At 33.3% G+C, this 21,833-nt stretch overlaps 2 protein-coding genes across 2 annotated transcripts; both read left to right on the top strand.

Annotated features, from left to right (window-relative positions):
• Nucleotides 1-4,336, top strand: LOC131800684 (cilia- and flagella-associated protein 299-like). The gene is made up of 2 exons (XM_059118339.1): nt 1-398; nt 3,917-4,336. Exons 1-2 carry the CDS (start codon nt 78-80, stop codon nt 4,310-4,312), a joined length of 717 nt encoding a protein of 238 aa, XP_058974322.1. The 5' UTR covers nt 1-77; the 3' UTR covers nt 4,313-4,336.
• A 393-nt stretch (nt 4,337-4,729) lies between these two features.
• LOC101894837 (glutamate receptor ionotropic, kainate 2-like) lies at nt 4,730-16,071 on the top strand. The gene is made up of 14 exons (XM_059118348.1): nt 4,730-5,028; nt 5,090-5,236; nt 5,305-5,367; nt 7,118-7,321; nt 7,382-7,593; nt 7,649-7,837; nt 7,903-8,055; nt 10,874-11,115; nt 11,300-11,489; nt 11,553-11,911; nt 14,479-14,677; nt 14,738-14,966; nt 15,028-15,296; nt 15,355-16,071. The coding sequence occupies exons 1-14, from the start codon at nt 4,956-4,958 to the stop codon at nt 16,057-16,059; spliced, it is 3,234 nt and encodes a 1,077-aa protein (XP_058974331.1). The 5' UTR covers nt 4,730-4,955; the 3' UTR covers nt 16,060-16,071.
• The last annotated feature ends 5,762 nt before the right edge of the window (nt 16,072-21,833 follow it).

Genomic DNA, 21,833 nt, shown 5'->3' with positions numbered 1-21,833 from the left:
GTCATTCAAAACAAAATAATAAAATTCAAATTTAATTTTTTTATTTCCCTCTCAAAAAAATTGAATTTTCCCCACAAATGACCGGTACAATAGCCCATGATATGTTCCTCTTGGACTGCCCCGGCTATGAGGATTATTTGGATACATTTGTAACGCGCTGCGATATACGTTTTATACGAAATGTACGCTTTTGTCGCATGCTCGTAGAGTTGGGTTATCGTTCGCCCACCGACATCTATACACCGGAACAATTCCAGCAGCATAAGGCCGCTGTCCAGGAATCGCTGTGGCCCATCAAGAAGTCGACTATCTTTTTTAGTGATGGCATGAAATCAGAAGATCCCGTGCTAATCGAAATGGCCAATCGAGAGAGGCCGAATGCCCAGAAGATGATTTCGGTAAGGATGAGTGAAAATATCCTGCTAAGAAAGTATTTTTTTTAAATATCCGCCTCCGAGAATATTTCTAAAAAATAGTTAAAAAATTGGTACTTGAAAAAATATTTTTAAAAAAATCCACGTTTATATAAGAACTTGAAAAAATATTTATAAAAAAGCCACGTTTACATAAGAACTTGAAAAAATATTTTTAAAAAAATCCGCGTTTATATAAGAACTTGAAAAAATATTTTTAAAAAATCCACGTTTATATAAGGAACTTGAAAAATATTTTTAAAAAATCCACGTTTATATAAGGAACTTGAAAAAATATTTTTAAAAAATCCACATTTATATAAGGAACTTGAAAAATATTTTTAAGAAATCCATGTTTATAATTGGTACTTGAAAAAATATTTTTAAAAAATCCACGTTTATAATTGGTACTTGAAAAAATATTTTTAAAAAATCCACGTTTACAATTGGTACTTGAAAAAGTATTTTTAAAAAATCCACGTTTTTATAAGGATCTTGAAAAAATATTTTTAAAAAATCCACGTTTATATGTGGTACTTGAAAAATATTTTTAAAAAATCCACGTTTATAATTGGTACTTGAAAAATATTTTTAAAAAATCCACGTTTATAATTGGTACTTGAAAAAATATTTTTAAAAAATCCACGTATATAATTGGTACTTGAAAAAATATTTTTAAAAAAATCCACGTTTATATAAGAACTTGAAAAAATATTTATAAAAAAGCCACGTTTACATAAGAACTTGAAAAAATATTTTTAAAAAAATCCGCGTTTATATAAGAACTTGAAAAAATATTTTTAAAAAATCCACGTTTATATAAGGAACTTGAAAAATATTTTTAAAAAATCCACGTTTATATAAGGAACTTGAAAAAATATTTTTAAAAAATCCACATTTATATAAGGAACTTGAAAAAATATTTTTAAGAAATCCATGTTTATAATTGGTACTTGAAAAAATATTTTTAAAAAATCCACGTTTATAATTGGTACTTGAAAAAATATTTTTAAAAAATCCACGTTTACAATTGGTACTTGAAAAAGTATTTTTAAAAAATCCACGTTTTTATAAGGATCTTGAAAAAATATTTTTAAAAAATCCACGTTTATATGTGGTACTTGAAAAATATTTTTAAAAAATCCACGTTTATAATTGGTACTTGAAAAATATTTTTAAAAAATCCACGTTTATAATTGGTACTTGAAAAAATATTTTTAAAAAATCCACGTATATAATTGCTACTTGAAAAATATTTTTAAAAAATCCACGTTTATATAAGGAACTTGAAAAAATATTTTTAAAAATCCACGTATATAATTGGTACTTGAAAAAATATTTTTAAAAAATCCCCGTTTATAATTGGGACTTGAAAAAATATTTTTAAAAAATCCACGTTTATAATTGGTACTTGAAAAATATTTTTAAAAAATCCACGTTTATAATCGGTACTTGAAAAAATATTTTTAAAAAATCCACGTTTATAATTGGTACTTGAAAAAATATTTTTAAAAAATCCACGTTTATAATTGGTACTTGAAAAAATATTTTTAAAAAATCCACGTTTATAATTGGTACTTGAAAAAATATTTTTAAAAAATCCACGTATATAATTGCTACTTGAAAAAATATTTTTAAAAAATCCACGTTTATATAAGGAACTTGAAAAAATATTTTTAAAAAATCCACGTATATAATTGGTACTTGAAAAAATATTTTTAAAAAATCCCCGTTTATAATTGGGACTTGAAAAAATATTTTTAAAAAATCCACGTTTATAATTGGTACTTGAAAAATATTTTTAAAAAATCCACGTTTATAATCGGTACTTGAAAAAATATTTTTAAAAAATCCACGTTTATAATTGGTACTTGAAAAAATATTTTTAAAAAATCCACGTTTATAATTGGTACTTGAAAAAATATTTTTAAAAAATCCACGTTTATAATTGGTACTTGAAAAAATATTTTTAAAAAATCCACGTTTATATGTGGTACTTGAAAAATATTTTTAAAAAATCCACGTTTATAATTGGTACTTGAAAAATATTTTTAAAAAATCCACGTTTATAATTGGTACTTGAAAAAATATTTTTAAAAAATCCACGTATATAATTGCTACTTGAAAAAATATTTTTAAAAAATCCACGTTTATATAAGGAACTTGAAAAAATATTTTTAAAAAATCCACGTATATAATTGGTACTTGAAAAAATATTTTTAAAAAATCCCCGTTTATAATTGGGACTTGAAAAAATATTTTTAAAAAATCCACGTTTATAATTGGTACTTGAAAAATATTTTTAAAAAGTCCACGTTTATAATCGGTACTTGAAAAAATATTTTTAAAAAATCCACGTTTATAATTGGTACTTGAAAAAATATTTTTAAAAAATCCACGTTTATAATTGGTACTTGAAAAAATATTTTTAAAAAATCCACGTTTATAATTTGTACTTGAAAAAATATTTTTAAAAAATCCACGTTTATATAAGAAACTTGAAAAAATATTTTTAAAAAATCCACGTTTATATAAGAAACTTGAAAAAATATTTTTAAAAAATCCACGTTTATATAAGGAACTTGAAAAAATATTTTTAAAAAATCCACGTTTATATAAGGAACTTGAAAAAATATTTTTAAAAAATCCACGTTTATATAAGGAACTTGAAAAAATATTTTTAAAAAATCCACGTTTATATAAGGAACTTGAAAAAATATTTTTAAAAAATCCACGTTTATATAAGGAACTTGAAAAAATATTTTAAAAAAATCTACGTCTATAATTGGTACATGAAAAAAATATTTTTAAAAAATCCACGTTTGTATGTGGTGCTTGAAAAAACATTTTTAAAAAATCCACGTTTGTATGTGGTGCTTGAAAAAATATTTTTAAAAAATCCACGTTTGCATGTGGTGCTTGAAAAAATATTTTTAAAAAATCCACGTTTGTATGTGGTGCTTGAAAAAATATTTTTAAAAAATCCACGTTTATATAAGGAACTTGAAAAAATATTTTTAAAAAATCCAGGTTTATATAAGCAACTTGAAAAAATATGTTTAAAAAATCCAGGTTTATATAAGAAACTTGAAAAAATATTTTTAAAAAAATCCACGTTTGTATGTTGTGCTTGAAAAAATATTTTTAAAAAATCCACCTTCATATAAGGAACTTGAAAAAATATTTTTAAAAAATCCACCTTTATAATTGGTACTTGAAAAAATATTTTTAAAAAATCCACGTTTGTATGTGGTGCTTGAAAAAATATTTTTAAAAAATCCACCTTCATAAAGGGAACTTGAAAAAATATTTTTAAAAAATCCACCTTTATAATTGGTACTTGAAAAAATATTTTTAAAAAATCCACGTTTATATGTGGTGATTGAAAAAATATTTTTGGAATATCCACGTTTATTTGGTCCTTGAAAAAATATTTTTAAAAAATCCACGTCAATGTCAGATCTTTTGAAATAATTTTGATTTATTTCCGTCTCTTCTTCCAGACCATAATTTTCATAAAACACCGCTTGAAAACCGGTTTCGAAATATCCGGTTACATTGACTATGAGCAAAGTTTGCACCAGGCCAATCTGCAGGAAGAAAATTGTACCGATTGGGCAGCAGTCTTTGGCGAGCGCCTAAAGCTAAGACCCAAACCCACTGATCTGAGCTTTTTCGACTGGCACAAAGGCCTGGTGCTGTACAATGAATCGGATAATTATCTGGTGCAACATGATGTTCACTACGGGTTGATTTTCATGCACAAAGGTGATCACAAGAAGGTCTGTGTCGATATCGATAAACCGGAATATAGTAAAAATTGCACGCGATCTATGCATTTCTCGGAGCGGTATGGGCATGTGGTGTTCTACGATCATGTCATACGGAAAAAGATTTGAAAAGTACCAGGTGGGACGGCTCTCTCTCTCTCTCGTTCGCTCTTAAATTTGAATAAAACTGAGAAATAAATTATGTTTGTTTGCTGACAGGATCAGTCGTTGAGGGCAGAGTGGGGGAAGGTGGATTTTTGGACCCTGGCCAAATTGAAAAATGTTTTTGCATTCTTGTTGTTTCTGCTTATTTCGAATATGCTGATCACAACAAAAAGGGTTTTTCTTGTGGCACACACACACCATTTGGCCGCACCACCAAAATAATGCCGAATTTCTGGGTCATTGTTTCATGTTTTTTCCTTCGCATTTCTCCTTTGGCGGATTTTGATTTTTTTTTTCTTCTCAATTTTTCTTTAAGTGCATTTTGTCAATTAATTTTGGTGATCAAGACAAAAACATAATCAAGACAAAACAAAAAATTCATTTAAATTTAGGCCTTAGACGAGGCAACATTATTCCGATTATCTGGTCACAGCTGCAAGGCATGCCGCAAACATTTTTTTCGAAGTGAAAAAGAAAACGTTTACATCATCATAAAAATTGGTTTTCATAAAAATGGAAATTCTACAAAAATTTGTAAAAAAATAATTTAAAAAAAGGTTGAGAAAATTTAATCCACCTTGTGGCCCTCAAAAAAATACCCCACAAAATGCAGATCTACAAATTCCTGTTGTATTTAATTCTTGCGAATTTGGTCAAGGCCAAACCGAAATTCAACATAGGTAAGTTCTGTGATTTTCTGGATTTTTTTTTTAAATGGATTAAGAAAATATCCCTCCTCAGGCATAATTTTGGATGCACCCCGAGATGACTTGGAAATTGCATTTCTCTCGGCCATCGATAGATCGAACATAAATGAACGCAGCTTTGAGTTGGAGGGTGTTGTGGTCTATGCCAATGCCGAGGATAGTTTTTTGGTAGAGAAGGCGGGTAGGTCCCCCTGAGTCATACCCTCATCAAACTTCTCCCCAAAAATTTATTTTTTCTTGCCATTTCAGCCTGCAATTTAATTTCACAGGGTGTGATTGCCATATTTGGACCCATACAGGGCAGTGGTTCAGGTGAGACATATGAAAATACAATTATAAACTATTTGAGAGTGAATCGTTGATTTTTGAGGACCAAATTTTTTCAAATATCAGGGAATAATAAAAAAATGGATCGAATTTGGGAATTTTCAAAAAAATAAAATCCGTTAAAAATACTGCAAAAATCTAAAAGTCCCGAATGTAGCCGTTATATTAGGGTCTATACGACGACGTGAACCTGTCAGAAAAAAATCGGGGGATAATGTCGCTATAATCTGCAAAATATCAAATATTGGGAGGTACGGGTATATGGGGGCTATACGAAGACGTGGATCTGCACAGGCAATTTTCTGTCACAGGCTGTAGTATCCATTACGAACTTCAAATACCAAATTTGAAACATTTCCGGTGAATAATGTCGCTTAAATCACCAAAGTACTGAAAATAGGGAGGTACCGTTATATGGGGGCTATACGAAGACGTGGACCTGCATAGGCAATTTTCTGTTATAGGCTGTAGTATCCATTATGCACCTCAAATACCAAATTTGAAATGATTCCGGTGAATAATGTCGCTTAAATCACCAAAGTACCGAAAATAGGGAGGTACCGTTATATGGGGGTTATACGAAGACGTTCACCTGCACAGACAATTTTCTATCACAGGCTGTAGTATCCATTACGAACTTCAAATACCAAATTTGAAACAATTCCGCTGAATAATGTCACTAAAATCATCAAAATACCGAATATCGGGAGGCATCGTTATATGGGGGCTATACGAAGACGTGGACCTGCATAGGCAATTTTCTGTCATAGGCTGTAGTATCCATTACGAACTTCAAATACCAAATTTGAAACAATTCTGGTGAATAATGTCGCTAAAATCATCAAAATACCGAATATCGGGAGGTACCGTTATATGGGGCCTATACGAAGACGTGAACCTGCACAGACAATTTTCTGTCTTAGGATCTAGTATTGCGAACTTCAAATACCAAATTTGAAACAATTCCGCTGAATAATGTGGCTAAAATCATCAAAATACCGAATTTCGGGAGGAACCCTTATATGGAGGCTATACGAAAACGTTGACCTGCACAGACAATTTTCTGTCATAGGCAGTAGTATCCATTACGAACTTCAAATACCAAATTTGAAACAATTCCGGTGAATAATGTCGCTAAAATCAGGAAAATACCGAATATCGGGAGGTACACTTATATGGGGTCTATATGAGGACGAGGATCTGCACAGGCAATTTTCCGTCACAGGCTGTAGTATCCATTGCGAACTTCAAATACCAAATTTGAAACAATTCCGGTGAATAATATCGCTAAAATAATCAAAATACCGAATATCGGGAGGTGCCGTTATATGGGGGCTATACGAAGTCGTGGACCTGTACAGACAATATTCTGTCATAGGCTGTAGTATCCATTACGACCTTCATATACCAAATTTGAAACAATTCCGGTGAATAATGTGGCTAAAATCACCAAAATACCGAATATCGGGAGGTACCGTTATATGGGGGCTATACGAAGACGAGGACCTGAACAGACACTTTTCTGTCATAGGCTGTAGTATCCATTACGAACTTCAAATACCAAATTTGAAACAATTCCGGTGAATAATGTCGCTAAAATCATCAAAATACCGAATATCGGGAGGTAGCGTTATATGGAGGCTATACCAAAACGTGGACCTACATGACCCATTTTTAATACCAAAAGTCCTGCAGACTGATTCATATTTTCTCCATCAATTTTAATTTTTTCCAGATATTGTTGCCTCGATTTGTCATACCCTGGGAATACCGCATTTCACCTTTGACTGGTCGCCCAGCGAGGCCTTAGACGAGAAACCCCTACGAAGTATGTCCCTGAATCTGCATCCATATAATTTACAGTTCTCACAGGGTCTCTCGGAGACGGTGCAAAGTTTTGGTTGGCGTTCCTTTACCGTGGTTTATGAGTCGGAAAAAGGTTAAAACCCTTAAAAATCCAAAATAAATTAGCAAACATTTAAATTTGAAAATCTTCCAGAATTACAACAAATACAGGATATCTTACAAATTGGAGAGCCGAGCAGCAACCCGACCACAGTTAAACAGCTACCCGATGACTCGGACTATAGGCCATTTTTAAAGAGCATCAAGACCTCCACGGATAATTGTCTGATTTTACACTGTTCTCTGGATAAAATCATGGAGATTCTAAGGCAGGCCGATGAACTGAAAATGTTGGGGGAATATCAGGTAGGATAGGGTTTGGGACTTTCAAATCGGAAATTGAAAAATATCTCTTTTCCAGAGCATTTTCATACCCACCCTGGACACCCATACCTTGGATCTGCAAGAAATCCAAAATGTTGGAGCGAATATAACCACAATTCGTCTGATGGATCCCACGGATTATCAACTGCGAAATTTGGTGCGAGACTGGGAGGAGCGTGAAAAGCGAGAGGGTAATTTTTACCGGGTGGATGTAACACAAATTAAGGTGGGTTTTGAGGGAAAAAAATTAAGGAGAGGGTGGTGTAATGAAGATGATTTTCATATTTGTAGACCAACATGGTTCTGCTCAGCGATGCTGTTTGGATTTTTGTAAAAGGTTTGGCCGAGCTGGAAATTGTCGAGGAACTAAATCCTCCGGAAATTGCATGTCGGCGAAATAGGCCATGGCAGCAGGGGAGAAGGATTTTGGAGTTCATAAAGGCGGTGAGTAAGGCTATTTGAAAAAAAAAAATCTACTAATTTTATGTCTGTGAACAAGCCTTGCTAGGCCTTGAAAAAAATATTCTTTAAAAATACAAGCCTTGCAAGGCTTGGAAAATTTTTTTCCTTAAAAATCCACGCCTTGCAAGGCTTCAAGCCTTGATAGGATTTAAAAATGTTTTTCCTTAAAAAGGCTTTGAAAATGTTTTTCCTTAAAAATCCACGCCTATAGGCTTTGAAAATGTTTTTCCTTAAAAATCCACGCCTATAGGCTTTGAAAATGTTTTTCCTTAAAAATCCACGCCTATAGGCTTTGAAAATTTTTTTCTTTAAAAATCCACGCCTTTCTAGGCTTTGAAATTTTTTTTCTTTAAAAAACACGCCTTTCTAGGCTTTGGAAATTTTTTGCTTTAAAAATGTTTTTCCTTAAAAATCCACGCCTTTCTAGGCTTTGAAATTTTTTTTCTTTAAAAAACACGCCTTTCTAGGCTTTGGAAATTTTTTGCTTTAAAAATGTTTTTCCTTAAAAATCCACGCCTTTCTAGGCTTTGAAAATTTTTTTCTTTAAAAATTCACGCCTTTATAGGCTTTGAAAATTTTTTGCTTTAAAAATCCACGCCTTTCCAGGCTTTTAAAATTTTTTTCTTTAAAAATCCACGCTTTGCTAGGCCTTGAAAAAAATATTCTTTAAAAATCCACCCTTTTCTTGGCCTTGAAAAAAATATTCCTTAAAACACCCACGCTATGCTATGCCTTGAAAAAATATTCTTTAAAAATCCACGCCTTGATAGGCTTTGAAAAAAATATTCTTTAAAAATCCACGCTTTGCTAGGTCTTGAAAAAAATATTCTTTAACAATCCACGCCTTTCTAGGCTTTGAAAATTTTTTTCTTTAACAATCCACGCCTTTCTAGGCTTTGAAAATTTTTTTCTTGAAAAATCCACGCCTTTCTAGGCTTTGAAAATTTTTTTCTTTAACAATCCACGCCTTTCTAGGCTTTGAAAATTTTTTTCTTGAAAAAATCCACGCCTTTCTAGGCTTTGAAAATTTTTTTCTTTAACAATCCACGCCTTTCTAGGCTTTGAAAATTTTTTTCTTTAAAAATCCTCGCCTTTCTAGGCTTTGAAAATTTTTTTCTTTAAAAGTCCACGCCTTTCTAGGCTTTGAAAATTTTTTTCTTTAAAAATCCTCGCCTTTCTAGGCTTTGAAAAAATGTTTCTTTAAAAATCCACCCCTTTTTTAGGCTTTGAAAAAATGTTTCTTTAAAAATCAACGCCTTTCTAGACTTTGAAATTTTTTTTCTTGAAAAATCCACGCCTTTCTAGGCTTTGAAAATTTTTTTCTTTAACAATCCACGCCTTTCTAGGCTTTGAAAATTTTTTTCTTGAAAAATCCACGCCTTTCTAGGCTTTGAAAATTTTTTTCTTGAAAAATCCACGCCTTTCTAGGCTTTGAAAATTTTTTTCTTTAAAAATCCACGCCTTTCTAGGCTTTGAAAATTTTTTTCTTTAAAAGTCCACGCCTTTCTAGGCTTTGAAAATTTTTTTCTTTAAAAATCCTCGCCTTTCTAGGCTTTGAAAAAATGTTTCTTTAAAAATCCACGCCTTTCTAGGCTTTGAAAAAATGTTTCTTTAAAAATCAACGCCTTTCTAGACTTTGAAAAATTTTTTCTTTAAAAATCCACGCCTTTCTAGGCTTTGAAAATTTTTTTCTTTAAAAATCCACGCCTTTCTAGGCTTTGAAAATTTTTTTCTTTAAAAATCCACGCCTTTCTAGGCTTTGAAAAAATTTTTCTTTAAAAATCCACGCCTTTCTAGGCTTTGAAAATTTTTTTCTTTAAAAATCCACGCCTTTCTAGGGTTTGAAAGTTTTTTCTTTAAAAATCCACGCTTTGATAGGCCTTAATAAAATATTCTTTAAAAATCCACGCTTTGATAGGCCTTAATAAAATATTCTTTAAAAATCCACGCTTTAATAGGCCTTGAAAAACATATTCTTTGAAAATCCACGCTTTGCTAGGCCTTGGAAAAAATATTCTTTAAAAATCCACGCTTTGCTAGGCCTTGAAAAAAAATATTCTTTAAAAATCCACGCTTTGTTAGGCCTTGAAAAAAATATTCTTTAAAAATCCACGCTTTGTTAGGCCTTGGAAAAAATATTCTTTAAAAATCCATGCTTTACTAGGCCTTGAAAAACATATTCTTTGAAAATCCACGCTTTGCTAGGCCTCGAAAAAAATATTTTTTAAAAATCCACGCTTTGCTAGGCCTTGAAAAAAATATTTTTTAAAAATCCTCGCTTTGCTAGGCCTTGAAAAAAATATTCTTTAAAAATCCACGCTTTGCTAAGCCTTGAAAAAAATATTCTTTAAAAATCCACGCTTTGCTAGGCCTTGAAAAAAATATTCTTTAAAAATCCACGCTTTGCTAGGCCTCGAAAAAAATATTCTTTAAAAATCCACGCTTTGCTAGGCCTCGAAAAAAATATTCTTTAAAAATCCACGCTTTGCTAGGCCTTGAAAAAATTATTCTTTAAAAATCCACGCTTTGCTAGGCCTTGAAAAAATTATTCTTTAAAAATCCACGTTTGCTAGGCCTTGAAAAAAATATTCTTTAAAAATCCACGCTTTGCTAGGCCTTGAAAAAAATATTCTTTAAAAATCCACGCCTTTCTAGGCTTTGAAGAAAACCATTCTTTTAAAATCTACGCCTTACTAGGCTTTGAAATTTTTTTCTTTAAAAGTCCTGATTGGCCTTTTAAAAATCTCTCCAATCCCACATTTAATAACATAACCTCAAATATCCTCTTCCTTTGTTACAGCGTTCTGATGAAGCCTATACCGGTCGCATTGATTTCAACCAATATGGCCAGAGAAGCTTTTTCACTCTTCGTTGCCTGGAGGTAACCCAAACGGGTCTACTCGATTTATCAACCTGGGATCCTGTCAATGGTTTTGGTCTGTTGGGCGCCGACGATGACAGCGACAAGCGGGTGGGAGCCAAACTACAAAATAAAACATTTATTATCACCTCCCGGCTGGGAGCGCCGTTTCTTATGGAGAGGTGAGTTTCCGAAATTATTCAAAAGTCACACGAGGATGTCAGGTGAAACAATTTTCAAGATGACCTCACGAGAAGCCAGTACGAAATCTACAATTGTTGACGGATATCGTATGAGCATAAATTTGTTCTGGATAGTTACTGAAGACTCTCTTTAATATTTTTTTTTTTCATTTGTATCTTCCAGGGAGGCCAAGGACGGCGAAATCTTGGAGGGCAATGCACGCTATGAAGGCTATTGCTTGGATCTCATTGATCATATTGCCAGGCTTTTAAATTTCAAATATGAATTTCATTTGGCGCCAGATGGCCGATATGGTGCCTTTAATAAACAAACACAGAAATGGGATGGTTTGGTGGGGCAGCTACTAGATGGCGTAAGTACAAGGATAATTTATCTCGATCACCAACCTAAGTTCTCTCCCTATTCTCCCCTTCAGAACGCCGATTTGGGTATTTGCGACTTGACCATGACTTCGGCTCGCCGCAAAGCCGTCGATTTTACACCGCCCTTTATGACACTGGGCATCAGTATTCTCTACATGAAACCGGAGGTCCAACCGGCTAATCTGTTTTCGTTTTTGCTACCATTTTCCAAGGATGTTTGGGTGTACATGGCCACCGGATACTTGGGAGTATCGTTGCTGCTATTCTTTTTGGCACGCATGGCACCCGAAGATTGGGAAAATCCCCATCCCTGCAAAGAACCCGAAGAATATGAAAATCTATGGACCATAACGAATACAACGTGGCTGACAATGGGTTCCATCATGGGTCAGGGATGTGATATTTTACCGAAGTGAGTATCAAGAGGATTTTTTTAAGAATCGTGGATTTTTTAAAAAAATATTTTTCCAAGTCCTAACAAAACGTGAATTTTATAAAAAAGTATTTTTCCAAGTCCGTGGATTTTTTAAAAAATATTTTTCAAAGTCCTAACAAAACGTGGATTTTTTAAAAAATATTTTACCAAGTCCTAACAAAACGTGGTTTTTTTTAAAATATTTTTCCAAGTCCTAACAAAACGTGGATTTTTTAAAAAATATTTTTCCTAAATTTGACAAAACGTGGATTTTTTAAAAAATATTTTTCCTAAATTTGACGACAAGTGGATTTTTTAAAAAATATTTTTCCTAAATTTGACGACAAGTGGATTTTTTAAAATAACTTTTTTTTCTAAATTTGACAAATCGTGGATTTTTAAAAAAATATTTTTCCAAGTCCTAACAAAACGTTGATTTAAAAAAAAAATATTTTTCCTAAATTTGACGACAAATGGATTTTTTAAAATAACTTTTTTTTCTAAATTTGACAAATCGTGGATTTTTTAAAAAATATTTTTCCAAGTCCTAACAAAACGTGGATTTAAAAAAAAAATATTTTTCAAGTCCTAACAAAACGTGGATTTTTAAAAAATATTTTTCCAAGTCCTAACAAAACGTGGATTTTTTAAAAAATATTTTTCCAAGTCCTAACAAAACGTGGATTTTTTAAAAAATATTTTTCCAAGTCCTTACAAAACGTGGATTTTTTAAAAAATATTTTTCCAAGTCCTTACAAAACGTGGATTTTTTAAAAAATATTTTTCCAAGTCCTTTGCTAAAATATTTTTTCCAAGATTTGCTAAAATATTTTTCCAAGATAAAAGTGGATTTTTTAAAAAATATTTTTCCAAGATAAAAGTGGATTTTTTAAAAAATATTTTTCCAAGATAAAAGTGGATTTTTTAAAAAATATTTTTCCAAGATAAAAGTGGATTTTTTAAAAAATATTTTTCCAAGTCCTAACAAGACGTGTATTGTTTAAAACATATTTTTCCAAGTCCTAACAAAACGTGATTTTTTTAAAAAGTATTTTTCCAAGCCCTAACAAAACGTGGATTTTTTAAAAAGTATTTATTCCAAAATTTGTCGAAACGAGGATTTGTAAAAAATATATATTTCTACAAAATTTGTCGAAACTTGGATTTTAAAAAATATTTTTTCCAAAATTTGTTGAAACGTGGATTTAAAAAAATACTTTTTTCAAAATTTGTTGAAATGTGGATTTAAAAATTTAATTAATATAATTAATTAAAATTAAAAATATAATTTTTTTAAAATTGTCGAAAGGTGGATACTTGGAAAAATATTTTTTCAAAATTGATCGGTACTTGGATTTTTTAAAATTTAAAATTTGTCGAAACGTGGATGTTTAAAAAAATATTTTTCCAAAATTTGTCGAATCGTGGATTAGAAAAATATTTTTCCAAAATTGATCGAAACGTGGATTTAGAAAAATATTTTTTCAAAATTGATCAAAACGTGGATTTAAATTTTTTTTCCAAAATTGGTCTAAACGTGAATTTAAAAAATCCAAAATTGGTCTAAACGAAAGTTTGTTAAAACGTAGATTTTTTAAAAAATATTTTTCAAAAAATGATTGAAACGTGGATTTTCTTGAAAAATATTTTTTAAAAGTAAATTATTAAAAATATTCTTCCAAAATTAGTCGAAACGAGGATTTTTTTAAAAAATATTTTCCAAAAAAATTATTAAAAAATATTTTTACAAAATAGGTCGAAACGTGGATTTTTTAAAAAATATTTTCCAAAAAAAAATATATTGAAAAATATTTTTCCAAAATTAGACGAAACGTGGATTTAAAAAAAAATCCAAAAAAAAATTATTTAAAACTATGTTTCCAAATTGGTCGAAACGTGGATTTTTTAAAAAATATTTTCCAAAAATAAATTATTAAAAATATTCTTCCAAAATTAGTCGAAACGTGGATTTAAAAAAAAATCCAAAAAAAAAAAATATTTAAAATTATTTTTCCAAATTGGTCGAAACGTGGATTTTTTAAAAAATATTTTCCAAAAATAAATTATTAAAAATATTCTTTCAAAATTAGTCGAAACGTGGATTTTTTAAAAAATATTTTCCAAACAAATATTAAAAAATATTTTTCCAAATTTGATCGAACGTGGATTTTTTAAAAAATATTTTCCAAAAAAAAAAATTGTTAAAAAATAATTTTCCAAAATTGGTTGAAACGTGGATTTTTTAAAAAATATTTTCCAAAAAAAAAAATTGTTAAAAAATAATTTTCCAAAATTGGTTGAAACGTGGATTTTTTAAAAAATATTTTCCAAAAAAAAATTATTAAAAAATAATTTTCCAAAATTGGTTGAAACGTGGATTTTTTAAAAAATATTTTCCAAAAAAAAAATATTAAAAGATATTTAATTCAGAATTTTGCAAAACGTGGATTTTTAAAAAAATATTTTCCAAAAAAAATTTTAAATAATATTTTTCCAAAATTGGTCGAAAGGTGCATCTTTTAAAAAATATTTTTTTATGATTATTTTTCCTTTTCCCTTTCTAGAGCATCCTCAACCCGCCTTGTAACAGCCATCTGGTGGTTCTTTGCCCTTATGATGTTGAATTCCTATACCGCCAATTTGGCTGCCTTTTTGACCATGTCCCGTATGAGTTCTTCCATTAAATCTGCCGAAGATTTGGCAGCCCAAAATAAAATCAAATATGGCGCCGTTATGGGTGGCAGTACCTTGAACTTTTTTAAGGTAAGAAAATTACATCCTACCCCCTTCGATTCAAATCACTTTGAATCCCAATTTTTACAGGAATCAAATTTCACCACCTACCAACGCATGTGGGCGGCCATGGAATCGGATATGACGGTGTTTACCCGCAGCAATGATGAGGGAGTGGAACGTGTGCTGAAAGGCAAACGCTTGTATGCCTATCTAATGGAGTCCACCGGCTTGGAATATATTGTGGAAAGGAAGTGTAATCTGACACAAATCGGTGGTTGGCTGGATTACAAGACCTATGGCATTGCAATGCCGTTTAGTAAGGAATAGAGGTTGGGAAAATTGAATTATGAGATTTTCTAAGTTTCTTTATTTTTCAGATTCCCCCTATCGCAAACAGATCAGTGGAGCGGTACTGAAACTGGGCGAGGCCGGCACCTTGACGGAGTTGAAACGAAAATGGTGGAAGGAAATGCATGGCGGTGGCAAATGTGAAAAGGGAGAGGCTGCCTCCAGTGACACAGCCGAATTGGATATTGAGAGTGTGGGTGGTGTGTTCTTGGTCTTGGGTCTGGGTTTGGTGTGTGCCTTCTGTATTGGCATTGTGGAGTTTTTGTGGAATGTGAAGTCCGTGGCAGTGGATGAGAAGGTAAGGAGCTTTGGATTTTTTTCTAAAGAAAATTAAATTTATTTTCTTTACGTTCCAGATAACCCTAATGGAGGCTCTGAAAGTGGAAACCTTGTTTGCTTTGAAATTTTGGATAACCACCAAACCGGTACATGCCAGCTCTGCCGATTCCAGTGATAAATCCTCTTCATCATCTTCCTCCTCTTCGTCGTCATCATCATCGCACTCCAAGTCCCTGAAATCGGTTGGCCTTTCCGTTTCCCAAAGCATGAAATCCATGAAAAGTTCCATACCCGAAACCGTACGCTCCTCGGTTCATGAAAAGTTAAGAAAAATTGGTTCCATGTTTTCCATAAAATCCATTAAATCGGAAAAAGCCGACAAGGAAATAGAAACGGCCACACAACAGCAATTGATATTATTGGCACCGCCTCCCGTGCCCCGGCCCCTGGCAGTAATGCGAAAATCGGAAATACCCATTGCCGATAAGGCCATACAGACCGAGGTGAAACCCAAGAAACATCATCATCGTCATCATGAGGATGCAGCCGCTGCTCCAGAACCGGAACCTGAGCAGGAGACGGAACCGGAACCACAACCTGAACCCGAACACGACCAGCCTGAACCAGAACGAGCCCACCGTCACCATCATCATCATCACCACCACCATCATCACCATCGCCGGCCAATGGATGAGGCCTTGGAGGCCGGGCAAAGCTATGACCAACCCCAGGCCTCCAGGGACCGCAAACGTGAAAGCAAACTAAGCTCAAAAAGTCATTAGTCTAATTGTGTTTCTATACCTTTAATTAAAAAACCTAAATAAATTTTATTGAATTTTGCGAACTTCAGAACTTCGCCCATTGGGAACTTAAAATACCAAATTTAAAACAAATCTGGTGAGATATGTCGTTAAAATCATGAAAATACCGAATATCGGGAGGTATCGTTATATGGGGGCTATACGAAAACGTGGACCTGCACAGACAATTTTCTGTCAGTGGTTGCAGTACCCATTACGAACTTTAAATACCAAATTTGAAACATTTCCGGTGAATAATGTCGCATAAATCACCAAAAACCCGAAAATGTACCGTCATATTAGGCTATACGGACCTGCATAGACAATTTCCTGCATAGTATCCATTACAAACTTCGAATGCCAAATTTGAAACAATTCCGGTGAATAATGTCGCTAATATCATCAAAATACCGAATATCAGGAGGTGCCGCTATATGGGAGCTATAGGAAGACGTGGACCTGCATAAACAATTTTCTGCCTTAGGCTGTAGTATCCATTACGAACTTCAAATACCAAATTGGAAACGATTCCGGTGAAGAATGCCGATAAAATCATCAAAATACCGAATAATGGGAGGTATCGTTACATGGAGGCTATACGACAATTTTCGGTCTTAGGCTGTAGCATCCATTACGAACTTCAAATACAAAATTTGAAACACTTCCGGTGAAGAATATCGTTAATATCATCAAAATACCGAATAATGGGAGGTATCGTTACATGGAGGCTATACGAAGATGTGGATCTTCATAGACAATTTTCTGTCATAGACTGTAGTATCCATTACGAACTTCAAATACCAAATTTGAAACAATTCCGCTAAATACTGTTGCTAAAATCATCAAAATACCGAATATCGGGAGGCACCCTTACATGGGGGCTATACGAAGACGTAGACCTGCACAGACAATTTTCCGTCATAAGTTGTAGTACCCATTGCGAACTTCAAATATCAAATTTGAAACAATTACGTTGAATAGTGACGCTAAAATCGTGAAAATACCGAATATTGCAGGGTACCGTTATATGGGGGGCTATACGAAAACTGGGACCTGCATAGACAATTTTCCATCAAAGGCTGTAGTATCCATTTCGATCTTCAAATACCAAATTTGAAATGATTCCGGTGAAGAATGCCGATAAAATCATCAAAATACCGAATAATGGGAGGTATCGTTACATGGAGGCTATACGAAGACGTGGACCTGCATAGACAATTTTCTGTCATAGGCTGTAGTATCCATTACGAACTTTAAATTCGAAATTTGAAACAATTCCGGTGAAATATGTCGCCAAAATCATCAAAATACCGAATATCGGGAGATATCGTTATATGGAGGCTATACAAAGACGTGGACCTGCTTAGAAAATTTTAATGTCGCTAAAATCAGATTCAGGATTTTCTTGCTCATCTGAGCAAGTAAATCAATAAAATTATTCAGTTCCTTGAAAATTGTCATCCGAATTTGATTGTTCCTCATCGATTCGTTGTTGTATTTCTCCCTCTTCCAAAGATTCGTGCTTTTCAACATTTTCCGATGTCACCTAAAAATACATTTCTGGTATTTGTTCTTGTAATTTTTCTAATCTTCTAATCTTTCCACAGCTTTCTTAGATCCAATCTCTCGCCTTTTTCTCCAACTTCCCAGTTTCCAGGCTTTTTGTTCAGCGCAATAACGTTTCGAACCAAGATTCCTCAAATTATTAACATTTGTTTGCCGACCACACCATACCTCCATTGTAGTAGTGTTTTCCAATCTTTTTGATATTTTCCAAACTATTTCTTATACATGTTGTAGTAGCAACCACTTTGGTCCACAAACTTCGATCGAATCCAGATTCAAGTGGAAGACAACGTCCTATTTAAACTACCGAGCGATTTGCTCTCTTCGCGTACATAATTTTGTTGTGGGGTGCTGTTAATAGTTCTTCCCTCTTTCAATACCATTAGTTTCGAGATACTTGCCAAATTCGTTGCTGAGGCATTATCGCCTCTCAGAGCTTTAATTTTGTGACCAGTTTGCAACTGCACCATGGTCTTGGATGCTTTAAACTTTTCGGAAACTTCATCATCATATCATCAATAACAAATGTCACCAAGTACTTTGATCCACCCACTGAATCAAATTTCATGGGACCACATACGTCCGAATGAATCACTAATCCTTTGATATGCTCTCCGATTGGTTGGGAAACAATGCAACAAGTATTTTGAATATCAAAGCGCTGGCCAAATGCGTAGAGCATTACTCTTTCAATCTCCGATAATTTAGATAACCAAATCCTCAATGACATAGACTATCGGAAGTAAAAATAAAACAAATTTGGTTCTTTACAGGTTGAGCGAGCATCAAAAACGAAAAAATAATTTTTCTTGAAAAATCGCAATTACACACGGGCCTTCGTCCATCATCACAGCACCATCTTTGAAAATTTACACGGAACATCCCTTTGGAACCATTTTCTTAACGGAAATAAATTTTCCATTGAAATCCGGACAATTTTCATTCTCACAATTCTCTTTTCCTTTGATGACTTTCTTATCGGCTAACATTATGGTTTCACCCGAATCTTTAAGACTCTTGTCCACCATTTTTATACCCTACACCACAAGGTGGTCAGGGTATTATGTCTTTGTGCATTTGTTTGTAACAGGCAGAAGGAAATGAGATAGACCCATAGCTCCTTTTGATGATCTGCATAGAATCACATTCTGAGTCGATTTATGCATGTCCGTCCGTCCGTCTGTCCATGTATTTTTGTAAACAAAGTACAGGTCGCATTTATTGCCCGATCCAGATGAAATTTTGCACAGATCATTTGTTTGGCCCAAGGACGAACCCTATTGAAATTGGAGATAATCGGTAAAAATTTAGATATAGCTCCCATATATATCTTCGTCCGATTTGCCTTTTATTGTGCACCAAACGTGTAATATCAGCCCGAATTGTATGAAATTTTGCATATACGCCCAAATTAGGTCTGAAAATAAGTATGCCAAATTTTATCGAAATCGGTTCGGATATAGCTATAGCTCCCATATATAATTTTAATCCGATTTGTTATTTTTGTCCTCCGCAGCCGTAATATGGACTCTGTAACAACAATATTTGGGGAAATATATAAAATGCAGCTCAGAAATACCTTTGCTAAATTTTATCGAGATCGGTTCAGATTTGGATATAGCTCCCATATATAACTTCGTCCGATTTACCATTTATTGTGCACCAAACGTCTAATATTTGTCCAAATGGGATGGAATTTGGCACATACGACCGAATCGGGTCTAGAAGGTAGTATGTCAAATTTGGTTAATATGTTGTTCATCCGATTTATTGTATTTGTTACCCACAGCCGTAATATGCACTCCGTAACAATGATATTCAGGGAAATATATCAAATACAGCTCAGAAATATCTTTACCAAATTTTATCGAGATCGGTTCAGATTTGGATATAGCTCCCATATATATCTTTATCCGATTTCAAATTAATTGTGCATCAAATGGGCAATACAATTCCGAATTTAAAAGATACAAATGCTACGGCATATTTAGTCCTTTGAACTTTAAATTATAATTATAATCATAGCGTGTATGTTTGAATTCTCCCATAAAAACTTTTATTTGTTATGTGGAGCTCTACTAAATTAGCAAAGTGGTGTAGGGTATCATAAAGTCGGCCCCGCCCGACTTTAAGGCTTTCTTTACTGGTTGTAGTTGTACTTGATTGCCATAAACAAAACATGGAACTTATCCTATCTTCTCAACAGGTTTCTTACCATCATTCCATTTTCTTAAGACACCAACAGCTCTGACTTGATGATATGCTTCCCCATGTATCTTCTTCTCACCGATCTCATTCTTGCCATAATTTCTATTTTATAAGCGAAGGAAGATTTTCCCTTGTTTCCATATTTTCACAATCCTTTTTCAAACTTAACAATGGAATCGTTACCAAAAGTTCCTCCTTGATTTGTATTTCAATTGCATCCTCTGTTAATATTTTCAACATCCTGGATTGATTAGTACACTGCCCATTTGAACGGACCATGTCTCATAATTATTTTCATCAAGCTTCTCAATCTGGAACATTGGACCCAGAATCCTATACCGCTTAATATTGACCACAATGTCGTGGGTCCATAATATCTTGGGAACAATATGTATTCTTTTCTTGAAAATTATTTAAAAACAAGTTAAAAAGTATCAGTCGGTATTGCCGCCAGAGATATACCCTCAGCCTATGTTCGATTATCTAAATATATTTTGACTAGTGTTAAGGTTATTCAAACGTTTGACCCTCTATGGAGCAGATCCCGAAGGATTGGGCCAATATTGCCCATTTCCTATCGGACCCAAAATATGATATAAATATTTCGACAGATGTGCCAAGTCTAAATGGAATCGGATGTTAATTTGGCGATTTATGAGCTTCATGGGTACTCAAAATATCAATATTTTGTGGGGGAGGTACTTGATGGAGTGGACCGATATTGTCCATTTTCACACCTGTCCTAGCACTGACGCAAATATTAGGATTCGCAAAGTCGGAGCAAATTCGGATTAGCGTTTCTCTTTCTGTGCAAAAAAAATTTTTTTTTTGAAAATTTCGACCTTTTGTGGGGGAGGTACCAGAAGGAGTGGGCCGATATTGTTCATCTTAACACAAGACCTTGGGTTAATATAAATATTGAGATGTGTGAAATTTGAAGACAGTCGGACTCTTACATAACATTTTATGAGAGTTGTAATTATTCAAAATTTTGACCATTTGTGGGGGAGGTACTTGATGGAGTGGACCGATATCGTTCATTTCCACACCTGCCCTAGCACTGACGCAAATATTAGGATTTGCAAAGTTGGAGCAAATTCGGATTATCCTTTCTCTTTCTGTGCAAAGAATATATTTTTTGAACATTTCGACCTTTTGTGGGGGAGGTACCAGAAGGAGTGGACCGATATTGTTCATCTTAACACCAGACCTTGGGTTAATATAAATATTGGGATGTGTGAAATTTTAAGACAATCGGACTCTTACATAACATTTTATGAGAGTTGTAATTATTCAAAATTTTGACCATTTGTGGGGGAGGTACTTGATGGGGTGGACCGATATTGTCCATTTTCACACCTGTCCTAGCACTGACGCAAATATTAGGATTCGCAAAGTCGGAGCGAATTCGGATTAGCCTTTCTCTTTCTGTGCAAAAAATTTGTTTTTTTTTTTTTGAAAATTTCGACCTTTTGTGGGGGAGGTACCAGAAGGAGTGGGCCGATATTGTTCATCTTAACACAAGACCTTGGGTTAATATAAATATTGGGATGTGTGAAATTTGAAGACAGTCGGACTCTTACATAACATTTTATGAAAGTTGTAATTATTCAAAATGTTGACCATTTGTGGGGGAGGTACTTGATGGGGTGGACCGATATTGTCCATTTTCACACCTGAACTAGCACTGACGCAAATATTAGGATTTGCAAAGTTGGAGCAAATTCGGATTATCCTTTCTCTTCCTGTGCAAAAAATATATTTTTTGAAAATTTCGACCTTTTGTGGGGGAGGTACCAGAAGGAGTGGACCGATATTGCCCATCTCCGAACTCGATCTAAGTTTGACAAAAATATTACGTTGTAGCCAATTTGGACCAAATGGGATACTCCCTTCGAGAGTTATCGTGCGCACCAGCCAGCCAGACAGACAGACAGACGGACGGACGGACGGACGGACATCGCTAGATCAACTCCAAATGT

Source organism: Musca domestica, unplaced genomic scaffold (genome assembly GCF_030504385.1).
Source record: "Musca domestica strain aabys unplaced genomic scaffold, Musca_domestica.polishedcontigs.V.1.1 121, whole genome shotgun sequence".
NCBI classification, from domain to species: domain Eukaryota; kingdom Metazoa; phylum Arthropoda; class Insecta; order Diptera; family Muscidae; genus Musca; species Musca domestica.
This window is presented reverse-complemented; position numbering and strand designations above follow the sequence as displayed.